Source organism: Chenopodium quinoa, unplaced genomic scaffold (assembly GCF_001683475.1).
Source record: "Chenopodium quinoa cultivar QQ74 unplaced genomic scaffold, ASM168347v1, whole genome shotgun sequence".
Taxonomy (NCBI): domain Eukaryota; kingdom Viridiplantae; phylum Streptophyta; class Magnoliopsida; order Caryophyllales; family Amaranthaceae; genus Chenopodium; species Chenopodium quinoa.
The window spans coordinates 8,011,925-8,037,095 of record NW_018742914.1 but is presented as its reverse complement, the minus strand read 5'-3'; the positions used below and the strand labels follow the sequence as shown (position 1 = coordinate 8,037,095).

General features: G+C 36.1%; 3 protein-coding genes across 3 annotated transcripts; 1 reads left to right on the top strand and 2 right to left on the bottom strand.

Annotated features, from left to right (window-relative positions):
• The first annotated feature begins 4,947 nt into the window (after window positions 1–4,947).
• LOC110728147 lies at window positions 4,948–6,498 on the top strand. The gene is made up of 3 exons (XM_021907796.1): window positions 4,948–5,634; window positions 5,731–5,904; window positions 6,010–6,498. Exons 1-3 carry the CDS (start codon window positions 5,274–5,276, stop codon window positions 6,126–6,128), a joined length of 654 nt encoding a protein of 217 aa, XP_021763488.1. The 5' UTR covers window positions 4,948–5,273; the 3' UTR covers window positions 6,129–6,498.
• A 121-nt stretch (window positions 6,499–6,619) lies between these two features.
• LOC110728146 (50S ribosomal protein L4-like) lies at window positions 6,620–11,041 on the bottom strand. The gene is made up of 7 exons (XM_021907795.1): window positions 10,920–11,041; window positions 10,369–10,489; window positions 9,565–9,713; window positions 9,051–9,158; window positions 8,800–8,919; window positions 7,406–7,579; window positions 6,620–7,055 (listed from the first exon to the last, which is right to left on the bottom strand). Exons 1-7 carry the CDS (start codon window positions 10,986–10,988, stop codon window positions 6,954–6,956), a joined length of 843 nt encoding a protein of 280 aa, XP_021763487.1. The 5' UTR covers window positions 10,989–11,041; the 3' UTR covers window positions 6,620–6,953.
• A 2,340-nt stretch (window positions 11,042–13,381) lies between these two features.
• LOC110728145 (phosphatidate cytidylyltransferase 1-like) lies at window positions 13,382–23,487 on the bottom strand. Its single transcript, XM_021907794.1, has 13 exons — window positions 23,073–23,487; window positions 22,443–22,540; window positions 21,933–22,186; window positions 21,675–21,826; window positions 20,650–20,791; window positions 18,920–19,076; window positions 18,467–18,514; window positions 18,285–18,371; window positions 15,147–15,275; window positions 15,007–15,063; window positions 14,298–14,381; window positions 14,026–14,142; window positions 13,382–13,930 (listed from the first exon to the last, which is right to left on the bottom strand). The coding sequence occupies exons 2-12, from the start codon at window positions 22,476–22,478 to the stop codon at window positions 14,062–14,064; spliced, it is 1,227 nt and encodes a 408-aa protein (XP_021763486.1). The 5' UTR covers window positions 22,479–22,540; window positions 23,073–23,487; the 3' UTR covers window positions 13,382–13,930; window positions 14,026–14,061.
• Between the last annotated feature and the right edge of the window lie 1,684 nt (window positions 23,488–25,171).

Sequence of the window (25,171 nt, the reverse complement as noted above, 5' to 3'; positions counted from 1 at the left end):
ACAATGGGATATTAGATATGGAATACTTAGACAAATTTGAACCAAAACAAAAATTTGATTAAAAATAAGCCGGTCATTAAAGACCAGCAGAATATTCAAAACCCCGACCCCCTGGCCGGGTAATTACAAAGCAAACGGCACGCAGGCCGTGGAAAAAATACTTAAGGCTTAAGAAGGGGGCAGTTCAGTATCAGCAGCTGCCGCCTGGTCAGCACTCTTTTTGCTGGACTCGGCTTTAGCTGCACCCTCTTTTGATGCCTTACCCCCAAGTGGCACAAGCGCCACAACCGGCTCTTCCTCCTCCAACGCACCTTCCAACGCCTCTTCTTCAGCAGCCGCCAGGATCTGTTGATTATATGTTTCCGAACACTGGCGGTACGTTCTTTCCCATGAGGCAAAGTCGGCACTGGGGAACAGTCGTTCCCAGGTCATGCGCTGGATTTGAGCGGAGTCTTCCACCATCTCCCGGACGAGCTCTTTCTTCTCTTGCTCGGCCTTTTCCGAGAGCTCTTGGGTAAGACTCTTCTCTTGGCTCACCAGGCGTTCTTTTACGTTGGCCAAAGATTTCTCCATGGCTTCGTAAGAGTGCATTTTTTGGCGAAGAGGTTTCAGCTCGGCCTTAAGGTTTGTGACGGTCGCCTCCAGCTCGTCAACCTTCTTTTGGGCCGCCTCTAACTGAGCCCGAACAGCGGCGGTAGCCTGCGCCTGATAATAAAGAAGATCAATGGTCAGTACTTCATTTTGGGCAATTTGAAACATTGCCTTATCACAGCTGGAGGCGGCCATAGCGTTTGCGGCCTTTACCTCTTTGTTTTTCCGATCAATCGGCTTGCGAAGGCTGTTGACTCGGAGCAGGGCCTAAGTACAAAGAAAAACAGGCGTCAGCTTCCAAACAAAAAAGATAACAGGCGTCCTGGAACTCAAAAACACAAAAATATGCTAAGTATACCTCAGCAAGGACCCCTGAAATCCCATCAAGGTCAAGGGTGCCGGCACCCCTGACCGCCTCCCTTTCAGATGGAGGAACTACTTTAACCATGGACTTGGCTACCTCTACCAAGTCAAGCCCCTGAGGGCCGGCTGCATTAAGCGAAAGGAAAAAACAAGTTAGACCTAGTCAAGAAGGAAGCAAGTGTGAGTTTTTACAAGTGATTGTCCATACTCCTAGGCGGCCCCGCCGGGGTTTTAGAAGAAGTGGCCGGCTGTTTCTCAGCCGCCACTGTTTTCCTGGAAGACCCAGGAGAGCTTGCAACAGTCGTCCTCTGGGCCTTGGGGTCCGGCTGTTGCGAGGAAGAAGCCCTTGGAGTGCCAGACTGAAAACAAAAAGAGTTAGTATATGCATAAGACAACTAAAAGAGGAAGAGTTTTCGAAGCTTACCAAGGGTGCCCCCTTGTTGGGGGAGTCGGCATAAGACTGTTGCATGAGAGAGGCCCGCAACATGGCCGCCGCAGTCTTGGATGCTGTTATTTTACTCATGGCGTCAGCTGCAAGAAATAAACAGCAAAGTTAGTAAAAATCCCAAGTAAACAAGGCGTGAAAAAACAGAGTATTTGTCAGGCCGGCTACCTCTAGAGCACCGACTGCTGAGGCCACAGGCGGCCAAAAAGTACTCGTCATAGAGCCACTTGAAGCTCGGGACGCAGTTTAGGGGTACTTGCTCTCGTACCCCTGACGTAGGGTTCACCCTAGTCTCTACTTTGAAGAGTCCTTTGTCTAGGATCTCTCTTTTAGCCTTTGGGGGAACAGGCGGCATGCTGCGGCCGCCTGCGAGAAGAGGCGGATCCCTATTCCACTTGTTAAAACGTTGGTTCAGCTCCGTGTCTGAACCCTCAATGATAAGGAAGGTGTTCCGCCAATCCTTCCATTTGTTCGCCTTACCTCTCGTCATGAGGTAGCCCCTATGGCTTGTTAATTGATACCAGCCGGTACCTCCCGACTTAGGGGTCCGGCTGAGATAGTTCATGTGGGCGAAAGCCTCAAAGCTTGGCTCCACCCCGTACATTTCGCACCCGGCCACATAGCCGAGTACGTTTACCCAAGAGTTGGGGGCTAACTGCCATAACCCCAGATCATACCCATCTAAAATCCGCTGAACAGCCGGATGTAATGGGAAGCGCAGTCCAGCTTTGATGGCCGCCACATAGCAGCCAAAGCAGCCGTCATCATAGCTGGTACCAGCCGGCCAGACGACAGTGTCTTCTGGATCCGGCACGAACAGTAAAAATTCCGGGCCCATTCTGTGGTTGGCAATAAAGCTCGCCACGTTGTCTTGCATGGTTGCAATCCGGCCCCGGGGTACCATGCAGTAGTAGGGGGCGTTTTCCTCTCTGTAAGAGGCGGACGGCTCCGCCCAATTGTCCCCCTTCTCAACTGCATGAGAAAGTCTCGCCTCTTGTAGGCGGCTATGTCTTTCTTCTGAGCCTGGAGAACTGTGGCCAGAAGAGCTGGACTCGGACTCGGACTCGTCCTCTGACGAGTCCGAAGAGGACGACTCCTCCCCTTTCCCAGAGGGGCCCGCCTCCTCTCCTTTAGAAGGAGCAGGAGGAAAATTAGACATGTCAACGGTAAGATGGGAAGGAACCACCTTGGCCCCTCTCTCAGAACTGTCGGCTTGGCAGTCGCCTCGTTTCAATTCTACATCTGGCGCCTGGTCAGATGTTTCACTAAGGAGCACCCTTTGGGAGGAGCCGTCTGAGTTTGATATCATAGCAGTCTTTTTTGTTCTGGCCATCACGTTCTGCATAGACACAGATACAGTCGGACTTTGTATAAAGGGCAAAGATGGTCCAGAAAAGGGCAGGCGGCACTCCTAGTCCTAGATTCAGCCGTCCCCGGTGACCGGCTGATCACTAACTTAGGTCGTGTCGTGTGCTTCCGTGGTGCCATTTCAAAAAATAAAAAGAAAATTAAGAGTAAGAGAACTGAGTTACCTGAACGAGTGACGGTTGATGAAGTTCTGGAAATCCGGTGCAGTCGGCTTGTCAGAACAGGCGGTAGGCAGAAAAGGTCCGAAATGTCAGAGCAAGTTCAGGGGTCCGAATGTTCTCGCAAAGTTCTCAAATGTGAAAATGACCGAAGTCAGCACTTCCTTATATAGGCAAAGTGAGAAGGCGAAGGGTCGCTTCCAAATTCAAAATTTGGGCGGGAAAATCTCTCGGCCGTTTGCAAGGTGACACCTGTAACAGGCCGTCGCCTGTCACCGTGCGACGCCTGTCACAGGCGACACGTGACCTGTCACGTGCCACCTGTGAGGGGCAAATGATTAGGGGATTTTTATCCACCAATCACCGTCTGACAAGTGGACCAACCAGGTTCCGCCACGTGTCCCTCACGAAGGCCAATAGGAGCCTGCCACGTGTCAACCACAGATACGTCCTCTACGGACCAATCGAGGCACGCCGCGTGTCCACCCATGCCAAATGGGAAAACCGACCATCAAGGCCCAATCCTGTCTAGAGGCCCGGTCAGCCCTAGGTTTACCCTAAACCTAGAGAGTGGCACGCTTCTCAAGGCTATAAATACTTAATTAATCCTCATTAATTGGGAAATCAAGAAATCAAGCAGAGAAGAACAGAAATATTACGGAACACCAACAACCGGCTAATCTCGCTAACGACGCAGATTACCAACACTAAGCACTTTCACCTAGAGAGATCTTATTACTTTAATTTCCGTATTAATTACTCCTTAATCAGGTACTAACTTGACCGTTGGAGGCGGAGCTCTCAGGAGTCTCCGTTATTTTGCAGGTACAGGCGTCCGGTTCCAGTCTCGGAATTGTAACTCTCCCGCAGGACATCAGAAAACCCCGAAACAATTGTATTATATTCTAATGAACATATATGTTATAAGGTTGGTTACATATTTAATGTATATTGTATTATTTGGATCATGTAAGTATATGGAAAAAGAACAATTTATTGTATTTTAATGTACATTGTATTATTTGGATCTACATTTGCTTGCTTTCTTCTTCCAAAATGTATAATCGGTCGATCTTCTTCAAGAAATTCATTTTATTTCTCATTGCAACAACAAAATTGCATCAAAATCACAAATTAATTCCCAATAAAATCAAATATTACAATTTTCAATCAAATTTATAGAAAAAAACACTCAAACTCAAAATAAACAAGTATGAATGTCGAATTTGGTCTTACCTTTGGTTTTTATATGTCATCTTGAACAAATTTGGACTCAAAATTTCGAATTTCTTGAAATTTTGCTTGAGGTTTGAGGAATTTAAATGGGTTTGAAGTTTTGTTTAGAGAGAGAAAGTGAACTTTTGGTAAAAAAAAAAATTGAAATGATTTGTATTCAATGTATGTAAAAAATAATTATAGTACTATTTATCTATTTTCTTATACAAAATTTCTTTCAAAAAATAATTGAGTGTCTTTCTTCTTCAATTCATGAAAGTGGTTGAAAGAGGAGAGAGAAAGACAATGGGGAAGAGGAAGAAGATGATGGAGGAGAGAAAAAGACAATGGGGATAAAGAGATGAATATGGATGGATGATTATTGAAAGATAAAATAAGTTTATTAGATTAGATTAGTTTTTAATCAATTATGTTTTAAGTATGTAAATGATATTATAAAGTTTTAACTAAGGGTGTTTTTGTAATTTCGTTTAAAAAAAAGTTTCTAAAAATGGAAAGATTTGGAAATGTTGCAAATAATAGTTATATATAAATATGATGATGCAATACTTCTTGTAATAAAAATAATTTTATATAAATATAATTCAGAAATATATAGATTTGAATTAAAATCTCCATGTTATAAAAATGAGCATCTAATAATGCAAAAACGGACATGTTACAAAAATTTAAGGGAAATTTATCATTAATAAGGAGAGGGAACGAGACACACTCGGAGGGTGGGGGGAGAGGGGTGCAGATAGTGTTCCATGTTATGGGGTGTAGATAAAAAGTTGTGAAAATCGTTTCCCGTCTATTTCATGATATAAAATTATAAATGCAGACAGCCCAATCTGTAGCAGCCTCAGTGATTAGAGCCAGACCTAAAACTCTTGGCCCAGTAAGACTAACCAGTTTAGTTACTTGTTACTACCACCTACTCAAAAAAAGGCAAGAAAAAGACTAGTGGCACCACCGAATAGTGAGCGAGTGAAGTCGAAGTTTGTAGAAGCAACACATATACAGCTTATAACATGGAAGACCCTTTTAGACTATTAGCCGTTAAACTTCATTTCTCCCCCAAATTCTCTCTTCTCAATTTCCAATAATAATTCTACTTCCAATTTAGTAAGATGGAAGAACATCATATTACCAAGAAAAGAAAGATAGAAGAAGAAATCAAGAAGAATAGAAACAGTGATTTTTTAACAAGAAAGGTAAAGCTGTATTGTCCAGCAGTTTCAAAGGTTGTTGAAATTATGGCTTGGGAAGATCAAAGATTGGATTTTGGCAACATTGCTCGAGTTTTCGGGCTCGAACCCGAAACCTTGAAGCTTAATGGACATTTTATTAGTAGAGGTGTCGACCTTATTGCTTCCTCTGTTACATGGAAATCGTTACTTTCTTTCTTTTCTTCAAAGGGTTTGTCCACTGGTAATGATTCTTCGGGTGCTCTCGTTGTCGATGGAAAGCTCTTCAAGTCTAGTTATAAGAGTATGTATTCAGATTTTTTCTTTGGTGTAGACTTTATGTTTTTTATAACAAAATTATGCGTCGATTGGTGTTATTAAATTTTTGTACGTGTGACAGGAAATGTAAACGAGGAAGGTGTAGGAATAAGTCGAACTTGTGATGAAGAGATCGATTCGAGGTGTAATAAGAAGTTGAAGGAGAGTGAGATGACTAAATGTGGTGATACTGGATTGAAAAGGAAAAATTGGGTGGAAAATTTTAATCCCTTGATCAAGAGACCGAGAATTAATGGTACAATCGTGTTAAACTCGTTACATGTCTAATGGTTAGTGTGCGCGAATTGTGTGAAATTGGTCTAATTAGTAACTTATGATTTAAATGAACATTCTTATGCAGGTCATGAAGAAAGAGAGTGCTGCATCAACAAGTTGCGTTGTGGCTATCAGTTGCATGAGACTATGAAGAGAATGAGAGAAGATGAAGTCGTTGCATCATCTTGTAAGAGAGCGCGATGAATGAAGTTTCAATTTGCTGTTGGAAACTCTTGTTTTGCTTGTAAATTGATCGGAAACATACAAAGGATTGTCCGGGAGTATCCTTACATTTGATGATAGCATGATGCCGTAATGTTGCACATTTTCATTTGTGTGTTGAAAGGAGATGAGTACCTGTAAAAGTGCAAGCTCGTTCTTTCTTGCAATGTGGTTGGGTTGGGTTGATTTTGTACACGGAGCAAATTTTGTAGAGAAGAAACACCTGAATGTTAAAGTATATAAGTTCAATGTTTTAAGAGGCAGCTTAATCAGTTATTCCCTGAAATTTCAATTCTTGACAGTCTCTTTGCTAACAAAGATAAAGTTAAATCTGGTAATTTCTCCCTGTGAATTACTGATGTTCCAGTAAAATTAGTTCATTACCCAAGATCAATTTATTGTAATGAAGATCGAAGGTAACACTTAAATCGTGAAAATGTAGAAATTGATTTCACTAACATCATAATACAGGCTTGAAATCACAATCAAAAGATATTGTTCCTTATTGAAGTATCAAGCTCACATTAATCGACCAGGGACAGGGTCTAGCGAACTAAGACGATTTACAGTTTCATAAATAGCCACATGGTGTGCCAAATACGTGTTTGCAGATCAATCAGGTTGGTTGGCACTTCCAAAACTACAAGTATATTTTGTTCTAAGCTAAGAGAGGGTTGAGGAACTTGAAATATGAAAATACATCCCAATTCCTAGCTGCAAAATTGTCTGATGTTTGAAGCCTCATGAAAAAGACAACTACCAACAAGTGAAGGTAACTCTGCGTAGAATATCACCTCATCCGTATCCTTATCGATTGATTGGGGTGTGCATCCTCTCAACTATCCGGTTCACAGCAGCACGGGACATCACTAAAGTGTCGTGCTGCAAGATGCTATAGACATTCAACCCCTGCAAAAACATATGGCTCATCATCAGTGTGCATAGGTATTAGCAAGGTTTATGCATCAGCAGGATTTTCTAAATACCAAAAAGTGTAGCTTTAACCAAATAGCAGCTAAAAACAAGAATCCAATAACGCATCAACTCCATTATTCAAGTCTCTTACCCCGAGTTTCCCCCGTCCCCATCCACAAGTAAGAACAACGAATAGAAATCCTCGGAAAAGGAGAAAAAGATATGAATTTATTTTTGCAAGGCTAGAGAGTAGGGACTTGGCATGGTTCAGTGGGAGAATTGTAATTTTCCATAGTTGCCATGTTCACACACATACACAAAAAGGATAGAATGCTGCAACTTACAATTGTAGGCAACACATTAACATAATGTATGTTCTGCGTAGCCAACTTCAACTTTTCATTAATAGCACCATCATCAACCAGCAGCAACTTCTTCGAATCATCCAGTCCGTTGACCCAATTAACAATGTTTTTGGTCTTGTGAGTAGGGACCGACAAATCATCAAAAATCACAAGCTGTACAAAACAAAACTCATCAATGCAAATATTGACGAATAGTAGTGTAACTCACAAATATGCAACTCAATCTGACCACTAAAAAAATTATAACTCTATAACTAGGTAAAGCGATGAGGGGGATAATACTTAGTCCACACAAACTCACAAATCAGACAGCGTAGATTGTATATACACAAGATGAATAAGAAATTTTTCATAGGATATAACCTCATACTTTACAAATAACATGAAAAGATGTATAGGGAAAGGACAATATCAGATATCCACTTAATCACATGGGTACAAAAGTTTTATTTCAATCCTTCTCTTTGGTTGTCATTTTTTTATGTTGCAAGTGGCCAAGTATTGAGAAGCGAAGGTGTGAATTTTTTCTTTTATAGAAATAAAGTACTCTAAATGTAAACAATAATGGCTTACCTAAACACAACATTAAAGTAATTATATTATACGAAAAGGGACTTTCGGACAAAGTTGCACAAGCCATAAAGAACAACATTGTACATGAAAGCAGATATACACACTTTATTCGACCGGATCAGTGAGAGAAACATCAACAAGACCCAATCTGGCAACCTCAGCGAGATATAAAGCACTTGTGAAGATCAAGGGAACACTATTCCCCCCTAACCCACCTCCCAACCCCCTCCCACCAAGAAAGAGTTTCAACGACAAGTTGTGGTTGGATGGTTAAACTGTTCCAACCATTAAGAACCAGGACTCTCTACAGTCTCCACAGACTATTTTACAAGAAAACCTTCATGCACTCTATAATCAAAATTGTATGCTGCAGATAAGCCAAAGAAGTACAATATATTTGGATAGATGCCAAAGAAGTAGATTAAGATATTGTATAATAATTCAGATTTATACTTGTCCACCAACAGATATCAAGCCATCAGCCACAGATCCATAAAAGATATTACTACATAATAGCCTAAAAAACTACTTTCGTAGGTAGTAGTAGAAAGGCAACAGATCCATGTATTGAACCTGCAAAGAGCTTTAACTAACAAAAAAGCCAAGCCCAGCCTTAAGACTCAAGGGCTCAAGGCATTACAAGATTGGATATAAGATGTTGACGATCAAAAGACGGATAGAAAGAAAGTCAATATATTTACTACGCTTTTGAAGTACTAAAATATTGCATGGTGTTAAATTCATAAGCATCTAATTTTGTTATAAGCATCTTATGTAAGAAGCAAATTAAAGGATCATACCTTGCCTTCTGCAGCACGTGCAGATAATGCAATCTTCAATCCCAAACGCCGAACCTTTTTGTTTAGTTTAAAGGCATGACTCCGTGGTTTAGGACCGTGCATGGTAGAACCTCCTCTCATCTGTCATTTCAAATACAATTTGGCAATTATTTCATAGCTCTGACTGAGGATAACTGCTATAAGCAGTTGCATGGTAAAGTCAAAAGCAAAAAAAATGGAGTAATGGACCAATAAGAAGAATATTTCATTACATGAGGACTACGTAACGATCCCTGCCTTGCTCGACCAGTACCCTTTTGCGGATGTGGCTTTCTCCCAGTCCCACTAACCTCACTGATTGTTTTAGTGGAATGGGTTCCCTGAAATCAACACATGACATGCTTTAATAATATAATATTGTGTTAGAAGAACATAAGAAAAAGGACCGATAGTGAGGAGAAAACAACATTTCAAATATAGTAGACATAATTAAAGATTGCTGGCATAAGAGAATTCACTCCAACACTTCCTTACCTGAGCATGGTCACAAGTCTCACAACTCACAGCACCCTCCTGAAGTTATCCTCAAAATAAAACTTACCTAATACATAACCATTACAAATTCTAGGACCTACGATTTCAGGCATTATAAAACCACACAAGTGAATTTCGCCCATATATGAGTAAGAAGAACATTGACCCTTAGGGGCCCTATTAAGTTTGTTCATATACGGGGAGGGGAGGATCATAGTCATGTAAGGTCAAAACATAAAAAACATCAATCACCTGTTGACGCTTGGCAAGCTGCCATCTCACAACTCTATGAACAATATCTTTCCTAATTGGTACATCAAAGACATCCCCAGCTAATGCCATAAGTCCCTTATCTTCATAATGAAAATTTGTCACAGGGATTACCAGATCCTGGTACACTCCTACAGAAACAACACAACAGATCAGCAACAGCAAAAAACTTTCATTTTTTCTGAACTTGTCATAAGCTCACTAAAAGTTATTAACCAAGAATATACAATGCAAATTATTATTACAGCTGAATTTGCGAATTTCCCCAGTCACAAATAAAATACACCTAAGATACATAAAATATGAAATAGCAACAAAATAAATGGTCAACGAGCCAAAAAAAAAACTACCCTCAAGATAACAGCAAGGAGCACTTTTACACTTTGATTACACTATCGTCTTGGCATTAGATACAAATTGAAATCCATACATAACCGGCCATACATAACCAGATTAAAACACTTAACATAGAACATAATATAGGATACCACAATTTCACAAGTTTGAACCTACTACTATAATTTTACAGCTTGACTGCTAGTGTCGAACATAGGTACATTTCCAAGTATCAGACAACCCATTTTATGAAAAGTTTGCAAATTTTTAGTCCCAAATAATATTTTAAGTGTCTAAATCCATGTCAATGTACGGGCTTTCCAAACAATTGCAAGAGTCCTACTCCTAACAGAACCACCACATTTCTATGTTCATTTCAAAATTTTGATAATCATAATTTCTAATCTAATAAACCTTGATTAATCAAATAATTCGGACCAATCCAAATACCTTGAGTACGATCTGGAACGGACATAGCTTTCTTGGCCATGAGTAAATCAGATGGGATTTCACCATTACTTGAATTTGAAGTCACAGTAGTTGTTGAAAAAATTCGACTACATGAAACACCCTGCTTAACCAAATCCCACATTAATCAGCTACTGTAATACAGATCAATAAACTGAAACTAAAGTATAATTATTGAAGTATTTATATTTTTAAATAAGAAACCCAGAAATCTCATCAAGCTACCTTCCAATAACTTCTCAAGCAACCTGATTTTAATTAGCTACGTATTGTGCAAAACCTAGAATCATAAACCGAACATTATTTCCCCAAAATTTCGTCAAATTAATCATTTCCCACAAATTATACCTAATTTTACAAAAACCCCAAAACTAATTTAAATAAATTGCATCAAATAATGCCTTTACACTTCGCCATTTCTCTATATCATGAACTGTAATAATTTTGAGTATTAAACAAAAAAAGAAGATTCTGGAAAAATAAGAAGAATACATGAGAGAGAAGAAGAAAAGAGAGAGTAAGAGAGGACATACGAGGGAAGGATGAACATGGTTACTGCGGAGAAGGTGGTGATGGAGGGCACCCAAGATCCTTTTCGCCATTAAAACACTTTGAGAGCTGCTAAGCTTGAAAACTGAGGTTTTTGCGGGTTTAAGACTCTGTTTTTGTATTTCTGTGTTTGGGCTTTTAGTCAAAGTCAAGGCCCATGTTACTTGCTTTCATTTGGGTTAATACTCCAATTAGTCTAAGGTGCACCCTTGTACACCTGCACCTTAAATAGGTGTAATAACGTAGCCCAAAAGCCTAATTACACACAACTCAATTAAAAAAAAGCCCTAAAACTAAAAATCACGAAAACTGCAATACACCCACCCGCACCCAATACACCCACCCACACCCAATAAATGTAACGTCATTTCCAAACTCAAAAATCTTTTTCTTCTATATGATTTTCTCTCTCCTCTTTTTCACTTTCTTTCTCCTCTATTTCATTCTTTCACTAAAAAAACTGCAAAAACTTCAATAGACATTAGGAAAGAGATGCAAAATCAAAAGGATCCTCCCCAAAATGACAATTTTATGTAAATTTCACTTAATTTTGTTTGAATTTATATGATTATCACTTAATTTTGTTTAAATATTGTTCGAAATTTATTATTGGAATTATAAAAAAAAAATAGTGAAATCAAACGGATATTTTATGTTCACATTTCGAAATGCATATGTTTATAATTTGAATTCTTATGTTCATATTTTGAATCCGTTTGTAAACTTTCTGAAATGCTATATTCACTTTCTAAATTCATATGTTTATATTTTTTTATGTATATGTTCACCTTCTGAAATGCTTAATTATGTTCATACGCATTCAAAAATGAACCAATGCATATGTTCATATTTTGAATTCATATGTTCATATATTTTAATACTTATGAATTATGATGCATATGTTTCATAATCATATTATTTTTATTTCTTCAATTTTTAATGTTCATAATAAAATGTCTTATATTCATAATAATATTTTATATGTTCATAATGTAAATATTTGTTGTTCTCATTTAGTCTGTTTATGCATATCTTCTCTCTCTTAATGCATATGATCATATTTTTTACGCATATGTTCACCTTTTAAATGGTTATATTCACTTTAAGGAAACCAATGCTTACGTTCATATTTTGAATTTTTATGTTTACCTTCTGAAATGCATATGTTCATATATTTTATGCTTATGTTCACTTTCTAAAAAGCAAATGTTCACATTTAAGGGAACCTATGCATATGTTCATATTTTGCATGATTATGTTCATTGATAAAAAAAAAATCAGAAAATCAAATGAAATTCATACACAAATGAAATTGATTGAAGCTTTAAAAAAAAAATCAATTCATATGAATTCAAAAAATCAAATAAACAACCAATTCCATATAGTAAGTAACATATTCAATCGTTAAATCGAAAAACCGAGAAAAATAGAAAAAAAATAAAAAATAAAAAATGAGGAAAAAGGAATTAAAGAAGGAAGGAGAAAAATAGAGTATAATTTGTGAATTCAAATATTCATATACACCTTAATCAATCGAAATTAAAGCACAAAATCGAAATTCACACAAAAATTCATACTTAATAACTACTTTCATGTTGTCAGAAACAAATTCAATCAAAAAAGTGTAAAAAAAGGGGGAAAAATTAAAAAACAGAGGAGAGAGAAAATAAAAAATGAAGGAGAAAAATAAAGGAGAAGAAACCTAATGTTCACTTTCTGAAAAGTTAATGATCATATTGTGTTGTTGTTACACCTATTTCTAGGTGCATGATTGTGCACCTAAGAATATGTGTTAATACTCTTAACATACAATAAAACGATAAATCATAAAAATTCTACTATTTCGTATTGGTTCGCTTGTTAAGGTTCTTGTCTTAGATCATAAATATAGTCGATTCATTGCAGTAGTGATGATCAAGTAATCTGATAAAATAAAATTACATATAGTTTAGAGTTCTTCATCTTCTATTGATTCGATATACTATTGGACCAAGTTCACAATTGTTTTGAATTCATTGTGATCTTACATGACCTCTCAATATTAGTAGCAAACCTAATAAGGAAACTCAGGTTTTAATCAATGTAAATTGCACAATTATAAGTATTTTATTAAATCAATGAAAGAAAATCAGTGACAGATTATCTGATTAAGCATATGTAAAACTCAATTTAGCTAGTTAAATCACCTATGGCAGTAACAATCAATTAGATGGACATAGATGAAAATATGAAATTAACCTGTCATGAATTTGGATTAGTCTACATTTTTGCATTCAAAACCTAAATTAATACGAAGTATAATCCTTTACAGTAAAAGTAATGTCTTGCATACATCTATAGAATGTTGCCCTGTATACATCTATAGAATGTTGCAGCAAAATTAACAAAGCACAGGTTGCAACTAATGATGAAATTATTGGCAGTTTTTGGTATAAACAAGATGAAATTGAAGAATGTACATCTCAAAATTTTCATAATCATAGATGGGATACAAGGTAACGCTGCATCAACAATGGCTAAAGCGTTGTAATTGCGAGTTTGAAAATAGTTCTTCAAACTAATGGAAGACTCTAAAACGCTGAAACTAAAATAAAAAAATTAAAAAAAAATACCAGAAAATTTTGAAATAAAATTTGTTTCAACAGTTCAAATAAAGATTATAATACAGGTGTACAATGATAAAAATTACTCCTAATTCTTCAGACATGTACAAGGCAATTCCCATCAATACCATATTTGTTTTCAAAGAGGCAGGCCAGCCAAGAAGCCCTCTAGACGTTGCCCATTTCGACAAATACCAGCCCTCTGATATATTCATGACTTGAGATAGCAGTTCACTAATCACCAATAGCTTTTCCCGCAGATCTCCAAATGAAGTTACAAGTCAATCAAGAAAAGGACAAAGGCAACATAATCCAGCAAAGCTGTCAAAGAGATTCCATGGCCTAGTACGAAATGCTCACACAGAAAGCACATCACGAAATGCTCTCCTGAGCTGCAAATTATATTGAAAAAAATTAGTCATATAAGAAAGAAAAAAAAAAAAAAAAAAAACCATATCAAACCATTTAGAAGGGCAAGAGAACAAACCTCAAAAGCATCTATCCAGTGTGGATTTTAAGATTGTCAAATACTTTTCTGTTGCAAGATTTCTCCAATCTTCCGATATAGATTTAGCTGCTCCTCAAATGTAAGGTTCATCAAAATCTACAGAATAAATGATATTAGTATAGAGGCTTCATATGTTCCCATATAACAATAGCAAAAATATATCATTCTTCCCTGTCAAAAAAGGAATTTTTTAAACAAAAAAGGAAACCGAAAACCAAGATCAAAAGTATCTGAACAGAGAAAAAAACTACCTGGTCCAAAATTGTATCAACTGATAAGCTTTGTAACTTCACGAAGGACTGATGGTAGATATATGCAAAGACGGCCATTACCATCTGGGATAAAAAGATATTGTGCTTAAAAAATGAGCACACTTTTAACAACTCAAGATGATAAATATTAGTATATTACCACTGCATTGCATTATTTAAGATGCACAAATGAAAGCAATGTATGTTCCACTACACATTCTTAATTTCCATTTTCTTGCATAGGAGTAATAGGACACTCAATAAGCATGAAATATTCACTTGATTGAGCATAATAAACCCTCTGTTTCCAAAAAAAAAAAACTGCTATGCTTTGACTTTTGAACTATTTATATACTAATTTTGACCTTGTTTGTATTAAAAGACAAATAACACATGTGAAGATGAAAATGCAGACGGCATCATCAAAAAAAAAAAAAAAAAAAAAAAACCCTTGCATGATAAATTACCAAAGGAACATCCACCCATGAAATAGCTTTTAGAAAGTGGCGACTTTTAGTTAAATACTTCAACAAATGATCTTCATCTCGTAGATAGCTTTCCTTAAACATAATTCTACCAAAAAACTTGACATATATTAATTCAAAGTTTAGAATGCAAGGGGAAAAAATGAGTATTTTTCACAATCATTACTCACACAATAGAAAAAGTATAACACTCACAAATATATTTTGCAGTAAATGCAGCATACCTGACAATCCATTCTGTCGGTAATTCCACCATGTCCAGGGATGCTATCGCCAAAGTCCTGTGACAACCAGAATGGAAATAATTTATAATCACACTGTGGAACTTTACTAACTGTGCATAGAGTCAAAGAATTGCAAGAACCTTGATCTTGAAGGCTCTTTTAAACCCACTAGCAAAAAATCCTCCAAAAGGCGCTATGATTGATGAGAATAGGCCTAGACATAAAGCATGCCATTGAACAGGCATGACAGGAGTTTCCTTCCAAGGGAGCTGCAAATAATGCAATAATCATGAATGGTGAATCAAACATAAACATAAATATAATATTTTATTGCATCATCTAACTTTAAGTAGCTAGGAATAAGGTTTCATCAGTTAGACACTGCAATCTTCAACCCCCCTTCCCCCAACAAAAAGAAAATAATAAAGATAGTCTACAAATCTACAATAAGCAAGGGCAATGTTAGCGCCAATGGAGCAAGTGTTGAGATCTACAACACTTTTTCTAAAAGATGCCTACATATTGTCCCAGAATCAGGAAGATTAATTTTTTCACTTGTTTAAGCTTTTCTCAACAATAACTTAAATAAGAATTTAAGCTTATATCCATCACTACCATCTCAACTGTCCAAAAAGAGCTTTGTCCGAAGATGATTGGAAACTTGTTTAGCAATTATCAAACAAGAACTTCAGGTGGACATCAAAGAGTTTCTAATAACTCAAATAAGCAGTCAAGTATACACGGTTCATCATTCATATAAAAAATCACATCTTAAACCAAGTAGATCTGATATATTTCACTGAGCTACATTGGTTAGAGCAAAGCAGCATATTAATCTAAAGATTTACCAAGAATGTCAACTCAGAATGAAAAATTTAAGCACAGCAAGCTCATCCGATACACACACACAGTCACACACACACACACATAGTGGAAACATCATTGTGTCCTCTGAATCTCCATCAATTCATTCAACATAGAACTTTTCAAATGATTATCAAATTCTTGGTTTAACTAACAACACGAGAAAAGTTAGCATTTTAGCATATGTGGAAGGTGGAATTTTTAGAACCACAGCTGATTCTATATAAAGATATTGAGTATAGAAGTTAAGAACCTAGTCAGCCCAATTTATTTTATAGTTTGATAAGGTCATTAGTCATTCGTTTCAATAACACTTTCTGATTTTTTTTCCCAATCTTGGCACATGGATATCTTAATTAGCCAATTGATTACGAAATTCAAACATTAAGGCTAGTTCACTATTCTTAACTCCTTTACAAACAAAGATTAATCAGAGAATCAGAGGGATTAGCTCAACATGGAACCTTGGTTTTATCAAAGCTTGCCAGGCAATAACTTACAAAGTGTTCCTGATGAAGTGTTGAATAATTAATACCAGTTAGGCAAATAATGCTTAATGATTGGAAGCTCCATTGCACATGCAACAGCCTGTTATAGCAATAAGTCATGTAAAACTAACTTTTAATAGGACAAACACCAATACCCAGAAATCTGCTCCTCTCCTATTAAAAATGCAATATAACATGGTTTTCAGAGAAAAAATTGCCATGTAATCATAACGGATAGCTAGTTAACAGGCAGCACCAAGATGTAATCAGACAACCTAACATCAATGCTCTTGCACTTAAATTACAAGTCAAAAGTTCCATGCTATAAGAAAAATAGAACGTATACATGATTAAAAGTTCTGATACAGTAAATAGCTTATTAGATGGCAATGTGTCACGGTCCGAGTGGTTTGACACCGGATCGTGCGGCGCGCTCTTATCTTTTAGAAACAAGAACGCAAGCCTAGAGTGAGAGAGGTTCGTGGGCACACAGCGACACGGACCAAAGGTATCTCAATGAGGCAATCGTTAGTAACGAGTGCAGGGTCGGGGCTTGTGACGGCCGATACTTCGAAGCGGGCACAAGCGGAACCGACAAGGATGTAGGCGTCTTTGAGAGTCTCTTGGTTTGGTGGGGAGCTTTAAAACAAGGCAAGCACAATATCTATAAAGGCTTAAATCAACACACAAGTCTTAAAGCAAGGCAACCCGAATAGGAGCTTTTTCATTCATTCAACCATCGCTCCATATAGAGCTTTATATTGTTTACATGGAGAAATACTAGTGAACACTGAAATGACAGTAACACAATAATCTCCTCTAGCGCCTAAACTACTTACACGAATACATTGAAAGTTTAACATAAGCTAAATAAAGACATAAGAAAGCAAAATACATGATGAAAGAGGATGGATCCTAACACAATGGCATGTAATTAATAAAATATCCTTAACATCTAAAGTAACTCGTTTCTCTTTTGTCTTGACACTTGGATGAATAGGCCCAATGCAAACGTTCCACAACCCCTCGACTGGGACAAATTTATGATTACTTTGATGTCTAACATGACCTAAACAATAGGCAATTGAGTGTTATAACTGTTATTGCTACCTCACCCACCCTCTTCTACTCTTGCTTTCTACCATCAATTATTTTTGAAACAACAATTTACAAAGCTAATACTTCAGTCAAGAGGTGCTTTCATCAATACACCTATTGCACACTGAAATATAACAGGTCACTCGCATTCTAGCTCTCTTCATGGTTCTTAAGAGATTGCAGAAAAAAAGTGTCAATTACTTCTAAGCTTTAAATACAACATAATTTGCAGTGCATAGAATTTCTAATGGTATAGAAGAGTTATTACAGATGGCACAGAAAGACCAATTGTGTGCAAGAAATCCAAAGCAGCCAACTCTCAATGTCAAGATTGCACTCAAGTTGTAGAGATGACATGTAACTCAAAAAATACTGCAGGCCAAGCATGATAGAGATAGACAGTCATGGGCATGAGAGAGAGAGAGAGAGAGAGAGAGAGAGGAGGGAGGGACACTCTCAAATCTTTCTGGTGTAATATATGTGATCAGCAAGCAGCAGTAAGACCAAATTAGCATGAGAAGCTGCCATGTTGACATCAAAACCACCTTTAACCAATGGATAAAAAAGGTAAGGCACACTAAAGCGATAAAGGTCCTGCTCAGCCTAGGCGTGTTTTGGTGCGCCTCTATGCCTTAACAAAAAAAGTGCTCTCTACCCTAATTGCCGGGCAGCCTAGCGCCAAGTCATACCCAAGATGCGACCATGCGATTTCTTATACACTGCCTTTAACAATTAGGACAACCAAAGAGTAATAACCAAAAACATAAAAACTATTATAGTATAAAAAATTCTGAAGCTTGACACAGAAAATCAGTATAAAAATCTCACCCAATTTGCAATCAATCCTGGCAAGTGGTAATACTCTGGCTTAAACAGTGGTCCAGGATCACAGTGGAGCCAGCCAGTAGATAAATCCTTATAAATACCAAAGACAACCAAAACAATTAGTCAGGACATAAGTTTAAATTTCAAGAAAAAAACAAACCTTACAAAACAAGAGAAAGATATACCTCTCTTGGACATGTTAACCACTCAAACCGACCCATGACATTTGCAAGCTGCAATAAAGAGGTCGGAATTAGTTTGTGAGATATTACTACATGGGTAAATAGGTAAGTAATGTTATGATGCGGTAATAATTGAGGATTATTGACACTGTCGTAATGCCCTTCATTAACATATCCATAAATGCAAAAGAATTTAAAACATCAGAATCTCCTCAGAGGAGATCCAACTTTATGCCAGCAGGGTAGTCTTATGCTTTTAAATAGATACTGTTCTTGCAGCATATAATCAAGCAAAAAAAAAGGAAGAAGAAGAAGAAGAAGAAGAAGAAAGAACCATGTAAAAAGTTTTCTTGAATCAGCTATCATGTTAAAAGTGATTACAAAAGAAGATGTTAAACTCAATACAAAAGGTCAAAAAAGTAAAACGCATGTGGAAATTTGAAGCGGAGTACACACCAAAAATGCTGAAATGATGGTCGTAACGGAAGCTCCAATAAAACCTTCCCAAGTTTTCTTAGGAGAAAGCTTAATCAAAGGAGTTCTCCCAAAGAAAAACCCAAATAGATAAGCAGCAATGTCATTTATGACTATAAGTGAGGCAGGAAGAAGGAACCTGCAATCATACCAAACTGAGTTATAATCTCCCAGGAATAGAAAGAAAGAAAAAGAAAGCTAGTATGTAGCAGCGAATAAATATGAAAGAATACATTTTCATCAAGGAAGCAATAATACATCAAAAGGGAGACCATGGCTATAACTCAGAATCACCTATCAAAGTAACTATCACAAATTCACAATTATGCAAAAAAATAAAAAAAAATAAAAAAACACTATGTACAAAAGTCTTTACTAGATAATCTTATTTCCACATCAAATCCTTACGAAGAAGAAAAAAGCATATAAAATAATATAGAATATCACAATGTATAACACCCAAAAAAAATACTACAATTTGTATATAGCATATAAATGAGCCAAAGGAACTACACAATTGCTATCTCAACATCAAATTCAGCAAACCCCATACTCTATATTTGGATTACAAAAGACAGCGTGACGGCGAGAATAAGATAAACAAGCCCGGAATTTGTCCAAAAAATATTTATCGACAATATACATCTAGTACCATTGCATCATAGCCACACAATGTAGGTATTGAATTCTCTCAACCGTACAAGAATATACAACCAGCCAGCCAGGTTTGGTAAAGCAAAAGTTCAAAATTCCTTTTGCAAAATTACAAGCACTTGTGGTACAAGAAAAAAGCTGGGACCTCTAGGTTCTAAGATGTATATCAAGAAACTTGTATTTGAGACAGCAAGGTTTCAAATCTCAGTCTCTAAATTCTAAGATTGCTGACACTTTACATTTGATTGTTTAGATTGACAAGAAGATAGAAGATAGTGGCACCGAGTTATTAGTAATGGTGATTTTCTATTTCAGTGAAGAAATCGTGTTCTGAAGAATGGAATGTGTGCCACTCTTACATAAATAGATATATTGTGAAGCTTAATATTTTGGCAATGTGATCAGTCATGCCTCTTTCGATGGAAAAAACAACAAGAGTAGTAGAGTACCATTCTGTTAACCTAAAGTTAAAAAAAGTATTCCTTCTATCCCCATATAGAAGCCCCATTCACCCAAAACTCTTGTCCTTGATAAAAGTCTCATTTCACCTTTATCTATTTAATTATTCATTTGTAATCAACCAAACCCCGCTATCTTCCTTTCATTCACTTTAAATCAACTAAACTCCACTATCTATGGCCTTTTAATAAATTGATATAAATGATACTTTCATTTGTCAATTGTCGGTGACTCGGTGTCATACATGGAAATGGATTAGAGCACGTGTTAAAAAGGATAGGAGAGTGTTTGCCATCAAGTTCATCATGTATTAAAGCTTTAGTTAATGGCTCTAGCTAATCCCCCATGGAAATTATATATCATCTGGTTCGTTCACCATCTAACCTCCTCTTATGGCACCTAAAGTAATAAGATAAAAACACTAAAACAAAAGGACGGAACAATTCATCTTTTAACTTTTGATTAACCAAAAAAAAAAAAAGGAAAAGTACATATGATGATTTAAGCAAGGCTCTCACAACCACAGGCATAATTCATACTAAACTGGGAAATTATAATAGCAAGTATGAAAATTTGCATTGTATTGCAAGTTCTCTTACCAAAACATTCCTTCAAAGATGTTGGCCACAGTAAATGATGATTGTGTAAACACCACAATAAGTATCATGTGTGTCCATGCAAACTGGCCAAATTGATACTTGTACATCTTCTTCTTCAGAGAGAGAATAAACCACACAAAACCTGAAGTCAATTGCAACATAGCTTTAGATAAGGGTACATATTAAATAGCAAGGTGAAAAGGTAGAAAACTAAAGGTTAATTTTCAGGGAGCACCATTTGATATAATTTTACAGTTATCACATATTGTGCTCAAAACACTTATATTGATGACCCGTTTAAAATTGCTAATTATGTATCCCATACAGTGAGCCACGAGCTAACAAGAAAACCAGTCCTTTTTTTTGGTTCCAAGGTTAAGCAAGTATGATAAAAAGTCCTATCCAGTTTTCAGGTTTGTCTTTTCGGTTATGCTTTATGTAAGGATAACCTACTTCTGGACAATACAACGTAACAAACCAGGAGCAATTACATGCTGAATGCAATCAAGCTCAGAAAATTAGAATAGGCTTGTAAAACATTGGAAGACCGCAAAATAGGGTATTCAGACTCTTCATAGCCCCCCACCACCCCCCACCACCCCCGGGCGCGTGTCAAATCCTCAACAATCCAAATTGGCAATGGAGATACTTGACACTTCATTATGATCAACAATATGAAACTTTTTCAAAAAAACAGTCGGGTCAAAACTTGGACACTTAACACATATCCAACAAGAATATCCATGTCTGGGTAACATAGGGAATAATAGTCATTGATAAGATATATCAACATAGAAGGAATGCATGTCTCTTATAAAACCATAGTCTCAAGCAACAGTACTGCCACTTCCATAGGATACACTTGACGTACAGTGTAGAGGCAAATGTTCCACACAACTAGCACACTTGGGGCTAAAAGAAACATTCCACATTTGCAGTTATACATATAGTCCAATTAAAATATATACTAAGTCTCCATTTGCGAGAGAGATAACAATGAAACTAAAAAGGAAAAGCTGACCAACCTGCAATATACAGGAAATAACAAATAACCATATGGTACTTCGTAAGAAATCCAACAAGCTTAAACAGTACTTTGTCTGAAGTGACAGTATTTACAAGCCGCTGACTGAGAAATCGGCCATAGACAAACAGCATTGCAGTGAAGAAAAAGTGCCTGAAAATGTAAAATAGCACATAAAGAATAAGAATGTCATGCTTTAAACTTCTATGAATGAAATTACAGACAATTCATTCTAAAATTTATGAAAATAAACTCTCACCAATTTAATAGCCGAAAACCAGGAAGATCTCGATCCTCTCGAACCTTCCTTAACAGATTAAACAGCTCCTTTGCCATCAGAATTTGGATCAGAATAACCATGGAACAAATATATAGATGACCCAAGTAGATGGTGAGGACAAAAGCCCCAATCATCCATAGGGTAGAATGTGTGCGGATCCACATCGACTTGTATTTATTACGATCATTAGCAAGTAAATTGCCCCCATTTGGTTTGGTGAGTTCAGCAGGAATCTAATTGGCATGAATTCGTCAGTTTAGAAAACTATGTAATAGAAAAGCTAATGTGCCATTCAAATCTCCACACAAACTAACAATTTAACAAACATGGATTTTGATGCATTTCAGTAAATATGTTAATTGAAAATGAGTTTAACTATCAACAAGGGAAGGGAGTGAGAAAAAACAATCACTACTAAACAAATGGAACAAAGCATTTCCATGTACATCGAAACGAATAATAGAAAACACATTTGAGAAATAAACCAACCTCATTGGACTGCTTACGGCGCCTGATCTTATTCATGGATCCAATTTTACTTCTTACTACAACCAATAGTTCACTTACACAAGAATCCTGATAACTACCTGAAATGGGTACCAAGTAAATCATTCATATTTTGACAAAAATTGTGGAGCCATTGAACAGAACACATATATATAGTGATACAGAGAAAACAGAAATTCAAAGGATGGAAGAAAATAGACTAATGTTGTGTAGCAAAAAGTGTGCTAAAAGTAAAACCCAACTAACCAAAAAAATAAAAATAAAAAACAACACAAATATAATTAACAGCCCTTTCATAGTCAATGTCTCCAATAATTATAAGAGAATTAAACTAACAGCTTCCACAATAACATATCAACCCAAAAAAAAAAAAAAAAAACAATCTTTATTTCGAACTAAACAATTAATTAACCGAGAATAATATTTCAAATCACCCAAACTTCAGATTCAACAAAATACCCATCAAGAAATTAAGCAAAAGAACCAAAATTATGAAAAGGGGTTATCTCTAAATCGCTAATATTGCATAAAAATCAGTCGAAAACTAAAAAAAAAAAAATCTAAATTAAAGATTATAATTTGAAACATAATTAGAGGAACAAAGGAACTTACCAAAGGAATACAGCAGAGAGATTTGAATAAATGTTTATAAAATTGACGAAAATCAGATGAAATATGTTGAGTTTACGAAATCAAAAGAGAGTGATTTGTGTATGAAGTGACAAAGAGAGGTTGAAAATGAAAAGGTTTTTCGATTATTGTTAGCTTACACTCTGGAGGAGGAGGGATGTGGAGGGGGATTTTTTAATATTATTTATTCTTTTTGTGTATGTGTTTTGCACTTATTTTTTTTAATTATGGTATTTTTCATGATACTTTTCTCTCTCAAAAAGAAAATTATTAGTTCTTTCAAAAAAAAAAAAAATTATTAGTACTTTACACTATCTATGATTCTTATTCTTATTTTCCATCAAAACCAAAAAGTAAAAGATTCTTATGCGTAGTATTTTATAATACAACTAGTGTGTGGCCCCCGGACGATGCACCGGGTTTTGCTTTGAATATCAATACATATATTATTTGGGCTATAAAATCATAAACTATATAATTACAAAAAATAAGTGGACAATAGTAACTAATGAAATTAAATAAACGCTCTTAAATTGATGTCTTGTAAACTACAAATTAAAGTATTTAGTGTATTATTATTGAATATGAAGCACAATAAAAAGATAGCAAAGTTGGTAATAACATTACTTTATTTGTTATTGGTCTTGTGTTTGAACCTTGTGATAAACATTTTTATTGCAATTGAAACATGTTCATTCATATTACAATGGGTGATGTGGCATATTACGATGATGTGGCATACTTCTAATACATGTGAAGTATATAAGTATAGATATAGATATAGATTTTGCTCGGTTTACTTCAAAAAAAGAAAAAAAAAAATCGGTTGATTTGATAATATTGTTAGTTACGAGTACTTTTAAGTCAAAAATCAGTTACTTTTATTTTCAAATTTCTTTTAATGTATATTTCACTTGGATTAAATAACTAAGTATGGAAATTCAATAGGTATGTAAATGAAAGTAGAATTAATAGGTTAAAATGTTGATGTTATTCTATTCAATGATGAGATCAATTGCCAGAGTTTGATCGAAACCTTATTAAACTGCTAAATTGTAATTTTGCGTGCTACAGATTACAGTTTCAAAATTGCATTACAATTCTGTTTAGGTTTTGCCTCCAAAGTTTTAAAACCAAACCACACCACAAACTGCAAACAATTTACCACCTTTATAATCTCTTAAAACTTATAATGTTTAGATCGATTAAAATTAGAGAGAGTTGTCACCTATTCACATTGGATAAAAGTGGGTCTAGAATCATCGTAGAGGTGGAAATTGTTTATGTAAATAGAGAGATGAGGAAGGAGGAGACAAACGGATTGTGAGTCAAATCCTAGGAGAACTGTGACCTTAAGCCACTATTTGGAGATTTGTAACCTAAAGTTGCTAGCTTGTAGTAACCCTTCAAGGTTTTCAATCAAAGATTTGATCTTTTCTTTATGTTTTTTGCGTTGATTGTGCGTGTGAAAGTCTAGCAAAGTGTGAGTCCATCACATATGACAAGAACATCTAGAGGCTAAGGTGATATGGTGGAGAAAATACAAGTTGATCTATTTGATTGACAAATTATGTTTATCACAGTGTAAAACCACTATTGTCATGACTTATTAGAGAATATAGTTGTAAATTCAATAAGCTGCAACACAAGTTGCCACATATGCCTTGTAAAACCACTCGTCATGACTTATTATTCCTTCCTCGATCTCCACGACTCCACCCACCTTCCACAAACAATGGTGTTGGTGAAAGGAGGGTGGAGATTTGGGAAGGGTGAAAGAGGAAGCTTCAATGGAGGAGGAAACTGAAGCTTTGATTAAGTTGCCTTCTGTCCAACTCATCCCACTTGTTGAGCAATTTATCAAATTTATACGACACATAATGATATGTCCCATATATTGTTTCAGCAGTTATTTACGTCCGCGCCACTAGAATAACATACCTAGTTGACCTAATTGGGGCTCCCTCGATGGGGAGTACAAGTAATCTAGAAAAACAAATAGAAGATATTCAAGAGTAAGGATGACAAGCTTAAAATCATCAAGAAGCATAAAACTAAGTATAAACATGAGATAACCGGAG